The 18233-nt window shown below is 32.7% G+C and overlaps 3 protein-coding genes across 3 annotated transcripts; 2 read left to right on the forward strand and 1 right to left on the reverse strand.

Moving 5' to 3' along the window:
- The first annotated feature begins 375 nt into the window (after window positions 1–375).
- On the forward strand, window positions 376–3704 carry LOC112453430 (rab GTPase-activating protein 1-like). The gene is made up of 5 exons (XM_025014219.1): window positions 376–605; window positions 687–746; window positions 824–1015; window positions 1094–1331; window positions 1713–3704. Exons 1-4 carry the CDS (start codon window positions 531–533, stop codon window positions 1325–1327), a joined length of 561 nt encoding a protein of 186 aa, XP_024869987.1. The 5' UTR covers window positions 376–530; the 3' UTR covers window positions 1328–1331; window positions 1713–3704.
- A 1460-nt stretch (window positions 3705–5164) lies between these two features.
- Window positions 5165–9764, reverse strand: LOC112453431. Its single transcript, XM_025014220.1, has 5 exons — window positions 9425–9764; window positions 8811–9058; window positions 8545–8727; window positions 5368–8459; window positions 5165–5289 (listed from the first exon to the last, which is right to left on the reverse strand). Exons 1-5 carry the CDS (start codon window positions 9701–9703, stop codon window positions 5183–5185), a joined length of 3909 nt encoding a protein of 1302 aa, XP_024869988.1. The 5' UTR covers window positions 9704–9764; the 3' UTR covers window positions 5165–5182.
- Window positions 9765–11326: 1562 nt separating this feature from the next.
- On the forward strand, window positions 11327–12985 carry LOC112453429. Its single transcript, XM_025014217.1, has one exon. The coding sequence runs from the start codon at window positions 11447–11449 to the stop codon at window positions 12656–12658; it is 1212 nt and encodes a 403-aa protein (XP_024869985.1). The 5' UTR covers window positions 11327–11446; the 3' UTR covers window positions 12659–12985.
- The last annotated feature ends 5248 nt before the right edge of the window (window positions 12986–18233 follow it).

Consider the following 18233-nt stretch of genomic DNA (forward strand, 5'->3'; position numbering starts at 1 on the left):
TAAGTGTGCAATGCTCAGAAATTACTTTTTGTTGCAACTGTTATTAAATTTTTGGAGGAAATACACATAGTTTATTATTTTAATAATACTTTTATGATATACGCGGGACATTCAAGCACGTCTAACAAAATAATAATATATAAAATTCTTATAGCAAAAAAATATGATTTATACAACAAAATAAAAGTGAATTAAAAAATATCTTTTGTAATGACTACATTGCATACTATTATGAAATTGTGAATTTTAGGGATTTTAGGAATTTGTGATTATAAATTTATAATTTTTCAAGAGAGAGAGAGAGAGAGAGAGATTAAACATTTAAAAAAGTCCCGACACAACGTAATAAATATAATCTGCACAATAAACTCTTAAATTTGCTTAAATAAGAATTGTTTGCTTCTCGTGTTACAGAAGCACAGGAAAATGCTGACGAATACAGCAACGAGGTGGAGCAACTACGCGGTACAGTGGCCAGAAATGAAGAAGAGAAGCAAAGATTGGAGGCAGAACTCCTGCAGATTAAGGAGATGCTACAGCGTGAGGTAGCTCGAGCAGACGCTGAAAGCCGCAGAAGCAATGTCATTATAGCCGAATACAAACAGGTATTTACAAGATATTATACATTGTAGATGGTTCAGTTCCAAATATTATAGATAGCTGCAAGAATATTTACACGTTTGCAGATCTGTCAACGTTTGGAGGACGATTACAATGCTGCGAAGACAACGTTGAGCGAGCTACGGGTGTGTTATCTCAGGTTTAATTTCGCTAGCGTTTACACTCTTTATCGAGCACGGACTCCGATAACGATATGTTTCAGGCGAAGGTTTCAAAATGCGAGAAATGTAGGACGTGTATAATGGATTCGTCGAACATACTGGCGGATATCGCACATCCTTTGGAGAACCGAATAGATCCCATGCTTCACAGGGTGCAGGAAAGGGTGCGCGAATTGGAATTAGAGTTGGCGCAGACGAAATTGGCACACGTCGAGGCCGAGTGCCGGAATCAGGTGAGCAACAGGGACACATTTTGCATAGCTGACCGTCTGAAGATCGAAGTACAGAATGTAACGCGAATCGTTTGGCAGGATCTGACGCATCAGTTGCATGCCACCGCTTCTGAGCTGCAAGCCGCGCGGAACAGTTGGCCGTGGCTCAGCAAAACCTTGTCTAGCATAAAGGAAGCGGCGAACAAGAGGGAAGCGATGACTCCAACCGCGCTGAGAGATCTGAGACGCGACAGCGCACCTGGGGGCGATCTGCACCATCTGATACATTCTCGTAGCCGTGAAACGCGGGACAGTCTCAAGGAAGTTGTGTGATGCAGTAAGTACGAAACACAATACTTACTATAAAAAAAATAGCACATCTTTTGTAATGAAATGAATACAGAAGTAGGATGCAACATATTATATATAGTAGATGCTACATAGTTGTGTAGATATAAAAGGTTCTTATCTCTGCTTTAAAAAATATTCGACGGAGATATTCCCTTGTGTGTGACAAGTAAAATACTTCACAAATATTTTTTAAAGTAAAGATAAGAACTTTTTATATCCATGTGACTAAGTGGTGACACTGCTTTATACAATCTGTTGCAGCTTATTTTTGTGATATGACTTTAATGCCCTTTCTGTGCGTACATATTAATGAAATCCCAATATTCGATATTCTATCATATATTATTTTCATGTTTTCGCTGTGCAGGCAGAATGCCATTAGGAGGAGGAGAATACGTACATCTCGGAGTCATGTGCCGGGCACGAATGTGTAAACATGATATATGTTCGTAGTTACATATAATGTACGATTTGATCTGTTAACTCGATGTATTCTTCGTCACACTCCCCATTCGTATCGCACATTAAGTGCTTTTGGGCATCAGGCAGCCTTATTTACATGACAGCTGATATTACATTGAAAATCTTCGTTATGATCCTGTTACATTTGTTAAAACTAGATTCGTTTCTGTGATTTCTTTTTTTTTTTTTTCGACACCACAAGTATAAACGCTTATGTTAACGCTATTTTTTATGTTAATTTCTTTTTCTTCCTTTCATTCGGCGTATACAATATATACGCAGCGTAAACGCAATGCTGTGCTTGATATAAAAATTTACGTAATACCACGCGGGTTACTAACGATAAACAATCTATCGAAAAATAGATTGTTACGTTCGCAAATACGATAAATTATTTACAATAATAGGAAATAAAAGTAAGTACATATGCCGCGTTTTGTATGAAACTAGTCTAAGTATGAAAGGGAGAAAATGCTATAGAGACTTCTATCTGTACATACAGTAATTTTCGAGTAACAATAGTCATGACAATTCTGCTGGACAAACGCGCGATTACGGAGAAATCAGAATTTACATTGTAAAAGAGGCAATTATACTCATAATTTTCGTTTACTTTTCTATTGATTGATTTTCTATTATCTAATTTTATCTGGACTAACGTAACATTCCAAAATAGTGTGAATGCGTTTTCTTCCACGTGTCTTTATTATTAAGTCCGCTACTCTGCAATAATTTCAACTCAACTGGCGTAATTGATAATTATATACGTATGTATAGTTTTGACAATTCTACTGACACAATATTCCAATAATTCTACTAACTCACATATAGCGTTAGGTTTGATATCAAAAGCTTTCACTATCTTAGTTTTATATGTACTTTTGTCACTGATAAACACGCGAACTGTATATTTTAATTTCCTTTTACACCATGAGACATTAATCATAAAAATATAGCAGAATAGATTGTGTAAATTACACGGTAGGTGTAAGGAGATATTTATACCTAATCCCGTTTAGTTACACAATTTGCACTTTGTTTTGATAAAATTTGTAGTAAGACAAACGTTACTAAAAAGCCATAGATTATGGTATTAAGGCACTACTTAAAAATGCAATTCCATTGATGTGTAATTTTGTCTAGTATTATAAGTGTTTCAACAATAAATTTGCTATATACTTGTAGCACATTCTTGACTATCAAACTTAGCTTCGTAAGTCGTGACATTTACTTATATATGTATGCTATATTTATTTATATAGATTTAAAAGAAAGAATTAAAAGATCACAACCATTATGCGAAAAACATTAAAACTGAATATATATATATATATATATATATATATGTATATCACAATTACATATATTATATATATGGAGGGGTAAAAACCACAGTGATGTAAGTCAAACATTTAAAAAAATTTGACACATTACTGTGGTTTTTACCTCTCCATGTATGAAGTTACAAGCATACTTGTGCTATTAAGTTGTGATGATGAAATTTATTGAAAGAATCGATACATGTTTTTTATTTCATTTCTTTATTAAATTTAATTTATTAAAATTATTAAAGAGTAATATGTACACGATTTCAAGCAAAGTTTATGGTCACGTTTGACTTATGCTCTAGCGAATAACCGCTTGTATTGGAAAATGGAAGACTTTATTTCTGTAAATACTAAAACCAACAGTCGAAATTGTCTAACTAACAGAATCAAGTAAAGTCTTAGGCTAACTACGTATAAAACATTGTATACCCTGTAATTTCATTCCACCGAAATAAAGAAAGATATCACGTTTCCATGTAAAATATTTAATATTAAGAAGCTCATAACTTTTATGCCATATAATGTGTACATGTTTATCTGTATTAGGATAAAATATATTGAGAATATTACATCTGTTCAAATTTTATATTGATTTTATTTGTCCAAAGTTTTTGCATCACTGCGAACTTAACTGTGTAGTTTCAGTCTTAGATAGGTAGTTTCAACGAAATTATCAAAGAATTACAAAAATTAATTTAACATTATCACGTTTGCTATTTATCTACCAGATATCACATAGATGATACGTTACGCTCTATCAAAACTTAACATATTGATAAATTTTCATAAATCACATTAAGAGAGCTAAAATACGATATTGAAAATAGCTAACAATTAATGAACAAATCATAAAATTGTAAGAAAATATATGCAACTACATATGTAAGTCGATATGTGAATGTATGTATGAAATATATACAAGTATAATGATTATATATTATATATACACATGTGGAGGGATAAAAACCATAGTAGTGTAAGTAAAATTTTTAAAAATATTGATTCGTGTGCATAGATGCAATCTATACAATATACAAATTGTAAAAAATAAAAATTGTTTTCTTGCGATGTTCTCCAAAACGAAGCAAAAATAAGCAAATTTCTAAAGGATTTTTTTTCTTAGTTTATCGATCCTTTACACACTCGAAGTTTTGACATTTAATTTGGGGACACCCTGTATATTGTATAGATCTATGCACACGAGTTAATCCTATCTAAAAAAAGACATGTTAATATTTAAAAAAAATTTGACTTGTACACTACGGCTTTTACCCCTCCATGTACATACATGTATGTATGTATACATGTATGTATATGTATATATGTATAAAATGTTAAGATTAATATCATGATAATTTGGTTGCGTTCCGATATTCACTGTCAGTACTGAAAATCTCTAATTTACGTCACATACACTATACTTCTTCAGCATTGACAGTAAATATCGGAACACAACCTTTGAATAACAAGAATATTTCATATTTAAAATAAATGTAGAAAGCCATTCATTAATTTCAATATACTTTTATGGTACAAAACTGGAATTTGAAAAATTTTTGCAGTCATTGAAACGAGAGATAGAAAATGGAAATATCATAAATTATACATTCAATACATAAAATTAAAGTTAATATTATATCATACTTAATAACTTAATTTTTATCTATTTATTTATCTAGACGTCTTATTTTACATATAACATTGCATAGGCTTGAAATATTTAATAATATTTCACACACATTCATTTCAATCATATTTATGTAAAAAATATATAGAAAGAGGTAGTTATTTATCCATATGATTTAAATAAATAAATAAAAAACCTAAAGTATTTTAAGTATTTTAAGATACAATATTTCATGTCTAAAATGCAAACAATAATATTTCTCAAGATCATTACTTTTCAAGCCTACACTACAAACTTTGTTAGGAGCAAGAAGAATGATATGTAAGATAATACTGTAATGCTGCAATCATATCACGCTCATGTTTTATCTCCTCATTCTCTCTCTCTCTCTCTCTCTCTCTCTCTCATTAAAAAAAATCTTTATTTACCATGTCCATTATCATTTTCCATTTCATTGTAAGCTATATCACTCTCACTCTCTGAAGAACTATCAAAACCTTCATCGTGAACGACATAGTTAGCATCATCTAGAAATATAAATATTATAAATATATTATCTTTAAAATATTATGCGGATAAGTCTAGAGATATAGAGGTACAGTTACCTGCAACTTCGTCAGGAATTCGCAGATTTTGTCGAGCTTGCATGTCAAAATCAAGCGGATTTGCCATATCCAATATTCTTAGTAACCATATGGGAAAACCGTTCTGCATTACGTAAATATCGTTTTCATTCTCGAGATCATTCTCCAATACATCAATCAGCGGTTGTAAGTTTTCGATATCGTTAGCATCCACAGCCATCATATTGTTACCTTCGTCGTCTCTATTGTTATTTGCCAGATCGCCATTTTCCACCTCAATCGGTTCCAAGACACCGAGTCTCGGCGCTTCCGCAACGCTCGGCGATTCAGAATCTGGTATCTGATCCTGCGCTATGCTAGATAAATCATATTCCGGTGTTATATCTTGCGCGGAAGCTGAATTTGGATAGCCGGAATCCATGATTTCGGGAGACCAACTGTTCGGAGGTGTCTCAAGCGGAGAAGATGGTTTAGCTTCAACATTATTCGCTAATCCAGCAATATTTGATGCAGCTTTACTTATACCAACAATCTCTTCACTTTTCAGTGATGTGAAGTGAACATTACTTGTATTCTCCTCACTACTTTTACAAGGTAAAAACCTATCGTTTCTTAAAACGCTAGTTTCTTTGGCACAATCAGATGAAGAGCATTTGCTAACACTATGTGACTTGGAATTGGAACTTACTAATTCTCTAGGCGGATTTAAACCCTTTTTCCTCATACTTGACTCTGCAGGATCACTAGTCACATTTTCTAAGTGTGCTTTTGCATCAGTATGATCTGTTTTTGCTAATGTACAATATACACTTTCGTCTTTGTGATTAACATTCTCATTGCCTAGTGATAAGACATGATGTGCATCTATATTTTGTATATCATCCACAACATCAGACTCATGATTGATTATGTCATTTTCCGCGATTTCGTGATTAGTATCTAGCGTTAATTCTGTGGAGATAGAGCTATCAACACCACTAAATTTCTTATTTTCTAAACACAATTTTTGTTGTGTGCTATTACTAGCAGAAAAGTCTATGTCGTATTTTGAAGTACTCATTATATCACTGCTTGAAGAAGTTACGTTAATTGTTTCTGCGATACTATTATTAGATTTCTGACTAGATTCCAATAAACTACTATTAGTACTATCCGATATAGCTTCCTCAATTTTTTCTATTGTGCCCAATAAAACATTACTATTCATTGCAGACATTAGTTTTTTGTGTTTGTAACTTTTACTAACAATGCCAGTAGCGGATATTTTTGTACGAGGTGAACTTGTGTATTTTGGTTGATTATTAAAATTACTACTACAAGCATCTGATGACATCACATCTGCCAGATCACTGTCTTCACAAATTTGATTTTTATCTGAAATGTCTCTCCCTTGTTCAACATCATAATTATAATAATTTGAAGGTGTATGTGATGAAAAGTTTAGTTCGCTTCCTTGTGTATCTTTCTTTGAAAGACTCTCCTCAAAACAAAATATATCTTCTACAGTAGAGTCTTCTGTACTCACAGCTGCTTCATCTATTTCAGATTGACAAAAAGTACTGTTTAATAAACATTGGTTGTTGATTAACGATTGGTTTTGATCATATCCACTGAAATCTTGTAAAGAGTTGTCCATTTCAGAACCGAAGCAAAGCGACGCTGGCGAAGTCGATGAACGCGAAACGGGCATATGCGACTGAAAGTTTAACATTGAATCAATTTCTTGTGCAGTTCTTAGATTTATCTGGTCATTTTGTAATACAGTTGGTTCTATTATAATACTGTCAATTAAATTTTCTAATTGCAAACTGATGAACTCTGCTGACATAGCAGAAGCAGTTACTCGAGCTTCTTCTAATTCTTCTACCTCATTTAAAGTTAAAGGAATTGAGTCACTTGGAAGTTCTCGTTCAGTATATACTAAAGATTCTGCAGTATTTCTAACTTCTGAACGTTTGATATCGTCGTAAGTTGCACATGGTTCTTCTACCGGTTGAGTTTCTTCTACCAAAGAATTTTCGCCATCAAACAAATAAGTGTTCTCTTGGTTAATAGAATAATTTTCAGGTATGATAATGCTGGGTTCCTCGTGCCAATTTTCGATATGAGGATTTTGCGCAGACGAATATTCTTCATTCGCATTCACACGTATCTCATTTGTAAGTAGGCCACCTTGATAATCCCACCTGTCCTCCTCATCTGTAAAATCGGGACTGTTATGCCAACTATCAGGATGCTGAATTCGTTCAGATAAATGCTCTTCATTTTCATCCGCGGATATATCATTTATACGTGGATTAGTCCTATAGTTCCATCTTTCTTCATCTGTAAAATTGGATTCTTCATGCCAAATATGAATACGTGGATTTTGTTCAGATAAATATTCATTTGCATCTGGTATCTCATTTGTAGCATTAAATTCTTCATGCAAACTTTCATTATGTGGATTTTGTTGAGGTAAATATTCTTCATTTGCATCTGCAGGCATTTCATTTATGGCTGATCCAGTTACATAATCCCATACGTTTCCCTGATTTGTAATATGAGGTTCCTCGGTGCTTGAATCTTCATATTCGTCGGTCTGTTCGTCATTCTCGCTCTCCACATAATACTCGTCCAACGTTTCATCATCAGAAGAAGGCTGGGAAGGATTGAGTACTACCGGCCCATTTTCTCGATCTACAACGCTCCAACCTGCATCTGTTAGAATCGACCTCAGTGTTTCTCTCGAGAGGGTATACTTAGTCATGAGGAACAGTATACGGTCTAAATATATTTCATAGTTTCTGGGTGATTCTTCATTATATGGGTCATGGGATAAATAATGTATATAATATATCGCGTCATCTAATATTTTTTGCTCATCTGAACGACTGTCAGATCCCATATGATAATTATATTCAGCTACTGTTTTAAATAATCCCTGTTGTCCTTTTAATTGAACATATTCGTCTGGTGTTAGAATTTCTATTATTGATTGATCTCTTGGCAAAATTCGATGAAACACTGCCATTTGCGTCAACGCACCTAATTCTTCAGTGCCTTCAGGTCCATTACAAATTCCGTGAAATGTCACGCTATAATATGGATACCTTACCACAATATTTTGTGCCCTGTTAACAATGTAAATTAATGATAAAATTGGTAAAAATTAATTGGGGTAAGTTTTCAAGCTTTATACATAACAACATAACTCACCAATCTTGAAATTGTTTTCTGGTCCATTCAAACTTATGATCTGGATGTCTGTAGCCTGACAAACGTGGAAATATTACATTAAATTCCGCATTTGGGGTTGTTATTATTGCTACTTCTGGCTTAATATAACCAAAAATATTAAAAGGGAGATTCAATAGTGTATCTGGATATAGATGCTCAATCCTAGAATTTAAAAAAATATTTTTCTAAAATAAGAGATAAGTGAATAGCTTTTATGGTAATGTTCATGCAATATAAGAACGTACAATTCAATGCAAATTACAGCATTTGCATTCTTCAACTTTACATCATTGTGTGTTACACTGCCTTCACAAATCTCTATCGTAAGCTTCCTTTCTCGGCAGGACAGCATTTCTGTGATCAATGGCGCTGCTTTGCTTTGGTATGTCTCCAAAATTTCCCTGTCCACATCCACGCAGAGTATCTGTTGAACTTCTGGTATAGCTTTCAAGTAAAGCAGGAAACCTAGCTCTGAGCATCCAAAGTCAACAACCTGTGGAAACAATTTAAAAATACAATTATATGTACAAAACTATGGGAATTAATGCACGAGACTAACAATTTTATATTTTGTTTATCAAATGATATAGGTCTAAAATAAACATCAAGATATTTAGAGATGTATAGTGATCTGTCTCGTAATCTCTCCTTACAATAACGACTTCACAAATAGTGTTATTGTAAGAACCTCTATGTGTATATTTACATTAGGCCTGTTCTTTTCAGTTGAACTTCTAACACGGTTTCATCTTTTCTTTTTATCTCTCCAACGTGAAAAGAAAGAGTGGCAAGATGGACCGTGCAAGCTCAGCTAAAAAGAACAGGCTTATTGTTGCAACAAAATATATAGTGTCAATACCTTATTCAGCTTTCCTTTGTATGCGTCGAGGACATCCGTCACCGCACAGTATCTCTGTACGTACGCCGGTGGACAGAAGTTGTTTATTGTCTTGTGTGTCCACCAGGACGTGACTTCCCATTCCGGAACATCGCCGAACGGGTCGAGCGTGTCGTCCCGTTGCTCGAACAGTTCATCCTCGGTCGCGATATCGGGCAAGATCGTCGTTCTTCTGACGCGATACCTGTCGTATATGCATTTGCCCAGCAAGTAGAGCACGTGGAACAGTAGGCCGACCATATTCGTAAAATTCTGCGACTCTTTACAACACCGCTCCGCAAACTCATACCGCTCTGTGTACTTACCAACCGACACTCACAGCGCAGCGCGCGCCGCGCAGGCCGCGTAGCGGCTTCTCTTCGATATCGGAAGATTCCGGTACATGCGCAGTGAGGCGAGCGCTAGCAGACGGCTTGCTTAGGATTCAGTCGCGTCGCGTATGATGCGAAGGGACTTGTCAAGCTTTTCCCGCGCGGGGGAAGAAATGGGAGGGGAAATTTTGAAATTTTCTATCAGATGTGTTGTAATTTATGGATCGATAGCAGTCGGCTTTATTAGCCTGCTGTTGCGTTTTTGCGGCCGACATATAAATAAATAAATATTTGTTGCAAAGAAAATTGCAGAAAATATTATTCGAATCTGATATACAGGTATGTATAGATATTGCATGCATAAATAAAATTTGTATAAACGATTTGTTGTAGTTATAGAACTGTTATCATCATTGTCACGAACGTTACAACCCGAATCAGATCTTAATAGTTTTTCTCGACTTTCTTCACCACTTATCTTTTTTTTTGTTGCCATTTTCCGATTTTCTTTCTTCTTCCTCTCTAATTTCATCTTCCCATCTCATTGCCAATTTCGGTCTATGTATACCTGCAGATATACTTTTTTTCTTCTACCGGTTTGCTGTTTAATTAAGATTACTTTGTCATTCCTGTTCTTCTTCGTTTTTTGAACTTGCCCGCTTATGTTGGTTTTGTGTTTTTATTCGGATTGTTCTACATATCTATATTTCACCAGTTTGGTACAATTCGTTATTTATACGCCACGTTCTAATACCTTCATTAGTTCCCTTGTGGACAGTGCAGAAAAATTTTCCTTTGAAAAAATGTTCGCAGGAAGTTTTCATATCTCAGCTGTTTTAGGTGAACGAATGTATGAAAAATGTTGGAAAAAAAAAAGAAAAACAATATGAGAAAATAATTATTTATTTTTTGAACGTAAAACGGAAACACGTGGCGCTTGTATAAAATTAGGAATCAGATAAACTATTTCAACAAACTTGCAAAAATAAAATAAAAATATGCTTAAATGATTGAATTTTTGATGATGATCTTGTTTATGCAGATGAAGGGAGAACGACTGTGTCGCATACATTTATATATATCTTTCTCATGAATATTTGTTATGTATTGCTGGTATTTATTCCAGTAAATACTTAAAATAAAAATAATTCACGTATATTTTTAATGTATTTTTTCGTGTCATTTATGATATGTAATTTATATGATAAAATGTAAAAATTCACATTTCGAGAAATTATTGCGCTAGTTTTAAAGATATAGCGTATATAATATAGCGTCTACATTTTCGATTTCGATTTCAAAAGCTTAACTTATTCGTAACTTTTTTCTGCCATGGCACGTACGGTATTTTGAATAGGCCAATTTTACTATCAGACACGGCCATCAGCTGATAGCAAAGCAATACTGTTACTCAGCCTTGTATTCATGCAAACAACAAGATGGGTTTGACTATTTTTCCAGTATTGCGATATACAAATGTCGGTCTCCCACTCTTCACAATTCGCATGTCTAATTTACGCAAAACGAAATTAGCTATAATGATGGTTTTTACGGGAGGGTCCCTATTACTTGTATCGTTCAAATTGTCGAGGAAAGATAAACTCACCTCGAACGGTAATTCGCGTGTATTTCATTTTACTCGAACTCGAACACGCACTCTTATTCAAGTAAAATGTCTCACGTCGAAGATTTCCAAAGATGGATCGGCGAGGTGATGCCGAGAATTATCGAGAATCTTGGACTGGACGTCGACAAAGTTCGGTACGAGATATTCGAATTTGGCAGCATTTGTATTATGTCCAACTTGTATCGTGTAAGCCTGCAGTTTGAGAACAAGACAAACGGACAGAACGAGGTATTGTCTGTGATCCTGAAGAGACCCATGCTGGGCTTGAACCAGCTTGCAAAAATCGACCGTCAATTTCACAACGAGATCCTGTTCTATCAAATGTACACCCGACCGGACGAAATCTACGCGAGATGCTTGTACGCCGAGAAACGACCGCCCATCGATTCGGTAATCGCCCTGGAGGATGTCAACGAACGGGGATATTTTTCTTGTCCGTATTTGCACGATCCCCCATTAGAATACACATTGGCGGCGATGCGCGAGTTGGGACGGTTTCATGGCAAAGGGTACGCCATGAAAGAGCTGCAGCGGGAAAAGTTCTTCGACATCGTGGGACAAATTGAAACAGTTAGATACGAAAAAAGGGTGGAGAATCTCTACGAGGCCTATAGCAACATCCATTCGGTACGAGCGGTGGAATATCTTCGCAGTCTGCAGGGTTGCGATGCGATTTTCTGCGATAAGATGGAAACCTTACTCTCGAACTCGTTCGATGAAGTGATGATGAAGACAGTCCAACCGCTTGAACCTTTGGCCACGTTATGTCACGGCGATTTTACCTTGGGCAACATTCTCTTCAAGACAGAAGACGATGGGCAATATCGCACGATGCTGATCGATTTCACGCTTATCATGTACTCGACGCCCGTTGTCGATCTTTCCACATATCTCCTTATGTATTGTTCGAATGAAGTGAGGAAAGACAAATTTTTCGAGATCATGCGGGCCTATCATGACGCGCTGAAGGAGTATCTGTTGGACGTTGGCATTCAGAATATTGAGAGATATTCATATAACGCTTTATTGGAAGATTTTAGGAGGGGTGCTCTCTTCGGTTTCATTCTCACGTGTGTCTTTTTACCGGTATTATTAGGATATCTCAGCCCAGAAGTACTAGTACGAGAAATGATAGATTTGGGCCCTTTGGAAAGTGCAAAAAAACTGAAATACACTGGCGGAAAGAAAGTATCCAAAATACTAGCTGAGGCATTGCTGCATCTGAGAGATCTTGGCTGCCTGAAACACGTTTTGTAGTCACGTGAGATAATTTGGATGTATAAAATATAATCATTGATTAATAATAAATTGATTAATAATGTATAAAATATAATAATTAATTAATAATAATGAAATATATGTCAAACGATCTTTAAAAGTGTGTGATTCCATAGATTCATAACTACTAAAAGTACAAAATTCATTTTATAGATATTATTGCATCTATCACTGTTATTTCTACATATAGTTGCGTAATATTCTAACTACGACTACAGAATTGCGGGACTAATTAGATGTAAAAAATGTATATGTAAATCAGTTTTGAATATTAATATTGCGCGATATTATAATTAACATCATATATTATGGTTAAAAAAAATTAAATAATAAGTACTTAAATAATAAGTACTTATTTATTTATATATATATATATATATATATATATATATATTTATATATGTAATATAGTTTTTTAATAATAATTAAAATTGATCGTGAAAATATTTTGAAAATATTACATAACATTAATTTATATATACGTATATTGAGTTGATTTATAAATAAGTTGCGCTATACATAATAACGAAATCACTTCTTCTGAGAAACCCATATTATCCACTACCTAATTATTTATAAACGAGAAAGAGTCTATTTTTATATTCGACAACATTTGGCTAATGTCGTGACAATTCGACCATGGGTTTTGGTCGTTTCTAATTATTTATATCTAATAATTTTATTTATTGCAAGTAGTTAAGAGCGTATTATTTACGAATCAGTACTTACAATATTACATTGTTTTTTAAATATAAAAATTCAATTTGTTAAGTAAAACGTAACTTGTTTATAAATCATTGATTATACCTTGTCCCCTTGTTAGAATTTACAATACTTTAAAGGTGAGCTTATATATATATATAGTGGATTGTCTTATAAGCGTTTTACATATTTACATATTTAAGTACATGTTAATATGTAATGATGACTTTATTTTATTTTAACTAGATTTTACTCTATATGTTGTATATCTCCAGCACTTATCAACATTTGTTTAAAGTCAGTTTGTACTCCTGATGCAAGAATTGCAGCAGAATTATATCTTTCGCGACACATAATATATGATATATTACATGTATTACAAAAGCCACAATAAATATATTGTAATATGTCACGACTTCTTATAATCTATAATACTACATTTATCTACTATAATTATACTAAATTGTGCGTCTTGTTTATATATACATTTTAGTGAAAATTGTATGCTTCCTTGATAACGAAATGGACTTGTTCAACGCTAATGTCCTATAATATATGCTATAGTGTATGCTTCTTATGGAAATGTTCTTGCATTTCCTTCTTTCGAAAAGTTAATTTACTTACTTTACTTTACTTAAAATAAACAACAATGTACAAGATGAAGAAAATGGGCAATAAAATTATGGGCAATATAAAATTTTGGAGAAATCTACAGGAATACAATTTTGATTTTACACACACCATCGAGAAGATATCGGGTGTCATTGAAGAAGAATTACTTTTATACATTGTGAAAAAAATATATTTATATAAAAAAAAATATTTATTTAGGTGGCTGCCAATAGCTTATTTACTTAATATATAATTATATATACATATTTATTTAAAATTAGATATTTTTATTTAAATTAAATAAAAATATCTAATTCTAAATAAACATGTGTATTATATTAAGTAAATAAGCTATTGGCAACCACCTAAATAAATATTTTTTTTTATTTAAATATTTTTTCTCAGTGTAGCTAGAATTTATGGTGTTAAAAAAATTGTACTGAGAACGTTCGTAGTTCGTTATCTTTCGATCATAAAATAAATTAAACATTCTAACAGTGGAAATGTGTATCGTCAATTATTTTTTAGATGAATATACTGCCGTTACAATAATTTGAAAAGCCATTAATTACCATCGTTAACACTCTCTTATCGTTTTTTGCATTATTTAATATGAAAGAATAATATTTACATGCATACGTTTTAACTTACAATAATTTACAAAGCACATTCTTACTTTCTATTTTTACTTACCTGTTTCTCAATTCCCGTTTATTTTTAAATTCTCGATTATTTTTAAAGTTTTAAAAACTTAATTATTAAATTTTCTAATTATTAATAAATACGTAGGATATAGATGTTACTATACGATTGATATATGTTGGGTGTGTGTGTGTGTGTATCTTAATTTTTTTAATAAAATTAATTCAAGTAACTGGGTTATTCGCGCCACATTGAAGATTTCGATACTTCGAGAATCGCAACGTGGCGTTTCGATAGATTTCGCACAAATCACGCGGTTCTTCGCGTAATGTATCATGGCAAACTCGGATGCAAGTCGCTCCGTATTGTTCGCAATTACTGCCGCGTTTATAGAAACGAATCTTGCAAGAAATTATCTCGAGTGGCTCTTGTAAAGCGACAGACATTCGTCGTGGTGTATCGAACATTGCGTACGCAAAAATCGCGATTTTGATATCGACAAACTGTCCGACCGAATCGAACGAAATCCTGTTTGAGTATGTACTTTACACCGTTATATTCTCTCACCTAAATATAAGAAAAACAACGAGTGACGCATGATCATCTCGTCAGGTACGTACAAAAAGGATATCATTTTTTTTACATTCTTATTAAAATATTTTTGAATCGCCATAGTGCGATAATATTTTATTTTTTCTTATAAGCAATATACACATGTGTGCCTATGGTTGGTTTTGTATATATCCAAGTAGAAATGTATACATGTCGCTTATTATTTGTTACAATGACATAGGTAACTAAGGCCCAGTTCCACAAACGTCGGTTAACTTTTAATCTTATTGTTAGATTAATTCATTCTTTGTCTCTTTCTAATGTCTTCCTTATGTCCATTTCTATCAACGCAGGTTAATTTTAATCTTGGTTTAACTTGCCTTTCATCTTTTCCTAGTTCTAGGAGTTAGAAAAAGATAGAAAGTAAGTTAAACCGAGATTAAAGTTAATCTAACATTGGTAGAAATGGACATTAGAAAAAGACGAAGAGTGAGTTAACCTAAGGTTAAAATTTAACCGACGTTTATGGAACTGGACCTAAAAAATTGTCACTTTTTAATTCTTTGTAAAAGAACGGTGAGAATTCAATATATTTAATCAATTAATAATTAAATAAAGAGCTAACATATAGCTAGATACTTTTATATTCCTCTACAATCAGTTATTATACTATATTAAAATCACATTTAAAAGTAATATTGCAAAAATTTTAATAATTTAAAATATTCAAACTTATATTTTCTGGAAAACTTTGTTTTTTTTAGTTATGTCATTGTTGCAAAAAATAAGCAATGTATATATATAAAAAATAAAAGTACGCTATTAAATACCTACAGTCCCCTCTTTCTTAGGTAAAGATTACATTTGTTATCAAGTGCGCCGATTGTTATGAAATAAATGATACAGGAACCGCAGATCTCTTCGATAGTATTTTAATTGCTACGTTTCAGATTTAAATCACGTAATATATAACATTCAATTATCAACAAATAACGGGAAACAATTGGAAGAGATAGGAATGACAATAAATACGCTGTCCGGCGTGTTTCCATCGACATAATTTATTTGGGATTTAATAATAATTAAAATAATTGCGTGACACAGGATATCGATAGCAGTCTACTCGTTTCCTAGTAAAGCGATACAGCATACACGTTATGCGAGTTTACATAAATTAAAATAATTATTGACCTCTTTTTTTGTATTCGAGCGCCATTGCACGTGTATACTCAGATGGTAGTTAGCCAATGTGACTCATTTTAGTTTCACACGGTTTGCTTATGCACCTAAAAGACTTTATTCTTTCGCATCATTCTAAGTAGACTCATCATATTACACTATCTCTCGACATATATACATGCATGCATATAATATATATTTATATATACATATACGTATGTATATATGTATAGATGTATATATATATATACACTTTATTCAATTATTTATTTATATATCTTCATATTTTTTATATGCATATGCATTTATAAGCGCGTGCAAATATATCATGCACGAGATCTCTCGGTGACTGTTGCTCAGTCCACAGGAACATTAAATTCAAAATATAATAGTATTACAATTTATTATTTTAATATATAATATAGATCTATCTACATGATATATATTTATATATAAGTATCGTAGAATCTACATCTTTAAGAACGTTACGTCCATGTTTCCAATTATTTACAAAGGTACTGCCAGAGGCATTTGCTTGTTCCTTCCTCTCTCTCTCTCTCTCTCTAATCTTGCAAAAATACGGATTGTCGATAGCTTTCTTATACCCGTCTGGCGTCTGCTCGAAAGTCCGATGAATGAAGTGAACGAATAAATGCATCCAAAATGGAGAGAAATTACGCTTGCGTCACAAGCAGTTTGTACCAAAAACAATGTTCTTCGAGCGTACTTTCCTATTTTATAAGAAGAACGGTAAAATATGCGCGTGCGTGTAAAAATATTGTTATAAACAGTGCGATTACGAAAACATGTTTTCTTTACGCTGCCATACACAGCGTGTATAGTCACGGCATGTCAGAGTTTACATTTAATATAAAAGTACATATCGCTTTACAACTTTATATATACAATGAAATATATCTAAATTTTATAAAATTTTGGTTTAATGTGTATAGGGACACAAGAAATTTGTAGTGCTTTTAAATTGTAGGTTTTAAAATCTTTTCGAATAGCTTTTATTGAAAATAGTTCAAAATACGACAATATAATTATGTATAAGAGTTCTCAACAGTTAAGATTGCGTTTTAACTCTAATTAAAATATATGCTTTTTGGATCAATGCAAAGCATTATAAATTTCAATTTTTGTGTGAACAAATTTCATTAAAGTACCAATGCTTTGCTTCACATTCTTTGATTATCATTTTTCTTCAGGTTCTTAAGACCTCAAGTAAACATCAAGATAGAAGTTTATATATTCAGAATACAATGCCCTCAATATTTGTTTATATAGAAGGATAGGCACAAATAATAACATCTATTTAAGTGGATTAACAAGAGCATTTATACATATAGTATGTGTCTTCTTTTTAGATGTATAATTTGTATATAATTTATGTGACTTTTAAAAAAGTCTTTTAAAAAAACCTTTTAGTTTAAAAAAAGCTTTTAAAAATTCATTCTGAGTACATGCCTTTGTTTAATATTTATTTATAAGATAAACACGGCTAGTTTCATAATCATCTTAAATCAAGTTTCGATTAAATTTGATTGTTTGCATTTCAACCCTGTTTAATGGAGAAATCTCTAATAATTAATAATTTCTAAATAAATTGTTTCAAATATAGAGGAATTTAATTCTAAATTGTTTGTAGCAAAATGTGACGTAATATAAATATATCATTCTGAACTGAGGATGTAATTATAATAAATAGCATTCAATAGTAAAAAAAACCTTGTTTTGATGTAATCGGGTATGTGCAGAAAAATGTGCGTCATAATTAACATTTTTTTTGTTAATAGTGAGCTTTCCTGTTGCTCAAAGATGTTTACTTAATTATATATATTTGTAATTTATTTTTCAATATTTA

Source organism: Temnothorax curvispinosus, unplaced genomic scaffold (assembly GCF_003070985.1).
Source record: "Temnothorax curvispinosus isolate PA1 unplaced genomic scaffold, ASM307098v1 QBEX01004328.1, whole genome shotgun sequence".
NCBI classification, from domain to species: Eukaryota; Metazoa; Arthropoda; class Insecta; order Hymenoptera; family Formicidae; genus Temnothorax; species Temnothorax curvispinosus.

Excerpts from the sequence above, each read along its gene's own strand:
- LOC112453430 (XM_025014219.1), top strand. The coding sequence starts at position 531 with ATGCTACAGCGTGAGGTAGCTCGAGCAGACGCTGAAAGCCGCAGAAGC. Across the intron at positions 606-686 it reads TTATAGCCGAATACAAACAG|ATCTGTCAACGTTTGGAGGA; the intron begins GTATTTACAAGA and ends ACACGTTTGCAG. Across the intron at positions 1,016-1,093 it reads AGGCCGAGTGCCGGAATCAG|GATCTGACGCATCAGTTGCA; the intron begins GTGAGCAACAGG and ends ATCGTTTGGCAG.
- LOC112453431 (XM_025014220.1), bottom strand. The coding sequence starts at position 9,703 with ATGGTCGGCCTACTGTTCCACGTGCTCTACTTGCTGGGCAAATGCATA. Across the intron at positions 9,059-9,424 it reads ACAAAGGAAAGCTGAATAAG|GTTGTTGACTTTGGATGCTC; the intron begins GTATTGACACTA and ends TTGTTTCCACAG. Across the intron at positions 8,728-8,810 it reads GCTGTAATTTGCATTGAATT|GATTGAGCATCTATATCCAG; the intron begins GTACGTTCTTAT and ends TTTAAATTCTAG.
- LOC112453429 (XM_025014217.1), top strand. The coding sequence starts at position 11,447 with ATGTCTCACGTCGAAGATTTCCAAAGATGGATCGGCGAGGTGATGCCG.